The sequence below is a fragment of the Mesitornis unicolor genome, unplaced genomic scaffold, assembly GCF_000695765.1.
Source record: "Mesitornis unicolor isolate BGI_N332 unplaced genomic scaffold, ASM69576v1 scaffold43622, whole genome shotgun sequence".
In the NCBI taxonomy this organism is placed as follows: Eukaryota; Metazoa; Chordata; class Aves; order Mesitornithiformes; family Mesitornithidae; genus Mesitornis; species Mesitornis unicolor.
In genome coordinates, this window is record NW_010167921.1 from 312 (window position 1) to 1,168 (window position 857).

Below are 857 nucleotides of genomic sequence, written 5' to 3' on the forward strand. Positions count from 1 at the left end.
CTTGCTGCGGCAGAACCTGGATGAGGAGGCCAAGATCATGAAGGACGTCCCTGGCTGGAAGGTGGGTGATTCCTGGAGGGGGGCATGCCAGGGTGCCCCTTAGAGACTCCTGGGGGGGTCATGTCCGTGTCGGATCTCATGGAAAGCGCAGGCGTGAAGAAGCCCCCCAGGAACCATTGGCCTGGGGGGGCTATGCTGAGGGTTGAAGCTCATTTTCCCCATCAGGACTCAGCACCGGGGGGGAGGTGCTGCGCCTGTCCCCGTCCCCCACCTCAGCGCTTTCTCACTCTCAGGTGGGCGAATCCCTGTTCCACACCGACCGCTGGGTCCCCCCCACGGTGGACGAGCTCTACTACCTGCGCCCCAGCGCCGAGATGGACAACGAGAAGTTTGGGCTGCAGTGGTACGTCTGAGGAACAGCACGGCACAGCACCGCACGGCACGGCGTGGCATGGGACACCGCAGCACGGCACGATGTGGCATGGGACACTGCAGTGGGGACGGTGGCTGCACGGTGCCACCTGTCCCTGTGCCGGTTATTAAACCCTGCGGTGCTCGATATGATGGTGTGCGTGTTTTTGGATGGCTCATGTCCCTCGGTTGGAAATTTGGCTGCTCCTGGGGCAGTTGGTGGGGGTCCTGGCTCCTGCATCCCCAGGAGTCTTGGCTCTTGCTTCCGGAGCCCCAGGTCAGGGAGGGCGTGTGGGGATGGCTGAGCTGTGCCATGCTCCGGCCCTTGAATGCACCCGAGGGAGTCTGGGTGCCTGCATTCCCGGCCCTGCCTGCCCCCCGGGAGGGAGACTTGCCCTCCGTGGCACGGTTGGGGTCTGACAGGGAGTGAGGGGTCAGGGGGGTGG

At 64.4% G+C, this 857-nt stretch overlaps 1 protein-coding gene across 1 annotated transcript in view; it reads left to right on the forward strand.

Moving 5' to 3' along the window:
* Positions 1–413, forward strand: part of NDUFA13 (NADH dehydrogenase (ubiquinone) 1 alpha subcomplex, 13) — a gene marked incomplete at its 5' end in the record, with an annotated part of 719 nt that extends 306 nt beyond the window's left edge. The window contains 2 exons of the mRNA XM_010178852.1: positions 1–61; positions 294–413. Of these exons, the coding sequence (XP_010177154.1) occupies positions 1–61; positions 294–413 (181 nt within the window). The remainder of the gene's footprint in view (positions 62–293) is intronic.
* Between the last annotated feature and the right edge of the window lie 444 nt (positions 414–857).